At 52.0% G+C, this 3,870-nt stretch overlaps 1 protein-coding gene across 1 annotated transcript; it reads right to left on the reverse strand.

The window, feature by feature from the left end:
- Positions 1-220: 220 nt before the first annotated feature.
- Positions 221-3,195, reverse strand: LOC107102548 (frizzled-1-like). The gene has a single exon (XM_015401912.1). It carries the CDS (start codon positions 3,013-3,015, stop codon positions 1,366-1,368), a length of 1,650 nt encoding a protein of 549 aa, XP_015257398.1. The 5' UTR covers positions 3,016-3,195; the 3' UTR covers positions 221-1,365.
- Between the last annotated feature and the right edge of the window lie 675 nt (positions 3,196-3,870).

Consider the following 3,870-nt stretch of genomic DNA (forward strand, 5'->3'; position numbering starts at 1 on the left):
AGTTTGTGCCTTCAAGTCGTTGCCCATAGGAAGACGTTACTGGATATAACCTAACGGAATATCTTCAGAACGGCTCCAAATGACACTAAACTCATCTGGGTGAGTAGAACATGATGGAATAACGGAAAATCAAGGAAACAATGGAAAAAACACGGCGTTCCCCTTTAAGTTACCAATAGAATAAAAAAAATACAGAAAATTTTGTAAAGAAATTATAAAAAAAATAGTGAAAAAAAATTTTTTTTTAATTGGAAAGAAAATTTTGAAAAAAAAAAAGCAGAAAATAAGTTACAAAACTTTTTGTTTGCTTTAAACAATTAAGAATCAAAATACACTCCATATGGATCAGAACCTCTGAATCATCATCGGATCAGAACCTCTGAATCATCATCGGATCAGAACCTTTGAATCATCATCAGATCAGAACCTCTGAATCATCGTCGGATCAGAACCTCTGAATCATCATCGGATCAGAACCTCTGAATCATCATCGGATCAGAACCTCTGAATCATCATCGGATCAGAACCTCTGAATCATCATCGGATCAGAACCTTAGAAGCTTCCCGGGACCAAACCAGAGGACCGGTTCTGTTCAGGAGGAAATCACAGCCGACCCAGAAACTCCCACAAAGAAGTCTGGGTTTAGTTCCTGCTGGTTCTGAAGGGGTTAATTTGGGTTCAGAGGTCCGGTTTATCTCTGAGAAAGAGGTTCTGATCAGAACCAGACTGGTTTGACGGTCCTGGTTCCAAGGAACGGACCTACATCCCTACAGAACCAACCACTGGACCGCCCCATCAGTTATTCCTCTCATGTCTTTGGGTCCGTTTCCGATGGTTCTGACTCTCCATTCTGATTGGACTTTAAACCCGTTAATGAACCTGAAACTTCCCGTCCAACTGGTTCCTTTAGTTCGGATCCACATGTGGGCTGACTCCAGAACCGGGTCAGAACATTTCCTTAATCCAAAGGAAACGGAACCATTTCAGAACCCAGACCGCCTGAACCGTTCCAAACCGATGGTTCTGGTCAAAATATCCAGTTCTTCCATCAAATGGACCCGATCAAAGATCCAGAATAATTCCCAACCAAACGGTTCCTTATGGGATGGACTGAGGCGCGGTTCTACTCCAGTACCGGTCCCGAGCCAGGAGTGGAGCAGCAGTGAGCTGCAGTATTCTGGTCCAGAACCAGCTCCTCACCAGGAGTTCCTCCATCCAAAGACCCAACGATCCATGTAGAAGATCGCTGGATCCGAACCGGATCAGAACCCTTAGTTTGTAGAAGCAATTATGGATCTTCCAGGACCTTGGAAGAATAAAGCAGCCTGAGGTTCCCTGGTGGGTCCAGGATCCGGGTCACCGGGTCACACGGTGGTTTCCCCCTGCTTACTGTGGGCCAGCCGGCTGTAGAACCTCCTCCATGAGTTGAGGGTCTTACCGGACCAGATCCAGAACCCGGAGGTGATGCCCACTATGAGCGTCATGAGATACTTGATCATGAAGACGGTGAAGTCCGGGCTCATGCTGGGCCGGTCCTGGACGGGACACGGCACCGCGTAGGTCTTACAGGACTGGCTGACCCACGTCCACTCCCACTGGCCGCGGAAGGCCTGCTCGTAGAAGTAGCAGGCGATGACGATGGTGGCCGGTACCGTGTAGAGCACGCTGAAGATCCCGATCCGGACCATCAGCTTCTCCAGCTTCTCCGTCTTGGTGCCGTCGTGCTTCATGATGGTCCGGATCCGGAAGAGGGACACGAACCCGGCCAGGAGGAAGGAGGTTCCGATGAACAGGTAGACGAAGAGCGGCGCCAGGACGAAGCCTCGCAGGGCGTCCACGCTGCTGATGCCCACGAAGCAGACGCCGCTCAGCACGTCGCCGTCCACCTGACCCACCGCCAGGACGGTGATGGTCTTGATGGCGGGCACGGCCCACGCCGCCAGGTGGAAGTACTGCGAGTTGGCCTCGATGGCCTCGTGGCCCCACTTCATGCCGGCGGCCAGGAACCAGGTGAGGGCCAGGATGACCCACCAGATGGAGCTGGCCATGCTGAAGAAGTAGAGCATCATGAAGAGGATGGTGCAGCCCTCCTTCTTGGTGCCCTGGACCACCGTCCTCATCTCCTTCTCGAAGCCCGCGTTGCAGACCAGCCGGTCCTCCAGCAGGAAGCCGGCCATGTAGGCCACCGACACCATGGTGTAGCAGCCGGACAGGAAGACGATGGGCCGCTCCGGGTAGCTGAAGCGCTTCATGTCCACCAGGTAGGTGAGCACCGTGAAGAGGGTGGAGGCGCAGCACAGGACGGACCAGATCCCGATCCAGATCCTGGAGAAGCGCAGCTCCTCCTCGCTGAAGTACATGAGTCCGTGAGGCGCGCGCAGCTCGCAGGGGGCGCCGCAGTTCTCCTGCCCCAGGAAGCGGTAGTTCAGGTAGGGGGGCACGGTGAGGGCGGCCGGGCAGCGGAACTGACCGTGCGTGGGCTCCTGCGGGGGGCGCTCCGTGGGGAAGGCTCCGGGGCCCTCCGGCTCCGCGCGGTCCGACGTGTTCTGGCCCACGCACAGCTCCCCCGCGCCGTGGACTGGGAACTTCTCGCAGGCCAGGCTGTCCGGCCACTGGAAGCCGAACTTGTTCATCAGCGCCTCGCAGCCCTGCCGCGCGCGCTCACACAGAGAGCGGCAGGGCGGCAGCGCCTGCTCCAGCACCGTGCACACCGGCGCGTACATGGAGCACAGGAAGAAGCGCAGCTCCGGGGAGCACTGCACCTTCACCAGCGGGTAGAACTGGTGCACCTCCAGCCCCGCGTCCTCCTGGTTGGTGTGGCCCAGCAGGTTCGGCATGATGGTCTCGTTGTAGGCGATGTCGGTGCAGAGCGGGATGGAGATGGGCTGGCAGAAGCCGTGTTCAGGGACCGACATGCCGCGCTCTCCTCCCAGCTGGGCGTCCAGCCTGCGAGCTCCGAGCAGCAGGAGCGGCAGCAGCGCGAGCGCCGCGCGGAGCGCTCTGTGGGGCGGCATGGAGAGCTGCGTGGACAGCTGCGTGGACAGCGGGGACCTTCTGTTGGAGCTTCAGCTTCAGCAGCAGCAGCTTCCCTCTTTCTTCCAGGGTTTCAATAAAAATGAAGGTAGATCCAGGAGCAGGACCCACGGAGCGTGGCGGGTTTCCACTGAGACAGGATCCTCCTCCGTGTCCGTCTGCTGATCACTGATGCTCAGCTCCGATCATCCCTCCCTCTGCCTCCATCCATCAGCCAAGCGCGCAGCCATGGAGCGCAGCTTCCGCTCAAGACTTTCACAATAAAGCTGAAGCTGCTGGGTCAGAAGGTCTGGACTGGTGACCTGAGGGTCAGCTGCCTTTAAAGCAGAAGAAAACAGGACACTCATGAGATTATATACACGCTGATTTATGAGATTATAAACATGCACATTTATGAGATTATAAACATGCAAATTTATGAGATATAAACAAGATAATTTATGAGATTATAAACATGCACATTTATGAGATTATAAACATGCACATTGATGAGATTATAAACACGCAAAATTATGAGATTATAAACAATCTAATTTATGAGATTATAAACATGCAAATTATGAGATTATAAACATGCACATTGATGAGATTATAAACACGCAAAATTATGAGATTATAAACAAGCTAATTTATGAGATTATAAAAAAGCTAATTTACGAGATTATAAACATGCACATTGATGAGATTATAAACACGCAAAATTATGAGATTATAATCAAGCTAATTTATGAGATTATAAACAAGCTAATTTATGAGATTATAAACATGCACATTGATGAGATTATAAACACGCAAAATTATGAGATTATAATCAAGCTAATTTATGAGATTATAAA

The sequence above is a fragment of the Cyprinodon variegatus genome, unplaced genomic scaffold (genome assembly GCF_000732505.1).
Source record: "Cyprinodon variegatus isolate N-32 unplaced genomic scaffold, C_variegatus-1.0 Scaffold1272, whole genome shotgun sequence".
Lineage (NCBI taxonomy): Eukaryota > Metazoa > Chordata > Actinopteri > Cyprinodontiformes > Cyprinodontidae > Cyprinodon > Cyprinodon variegatus.

What these genes read in the sequence shown, in the direction of transcription:
- LOC107102548 (XM_015401912.1), bottom strand. Translation starts at nt 3,015, where the DNA reads ATGCCGCCCCACAGAGCGCTCCGCGCGGCGCTCGCGCTGCTGCCGCTC.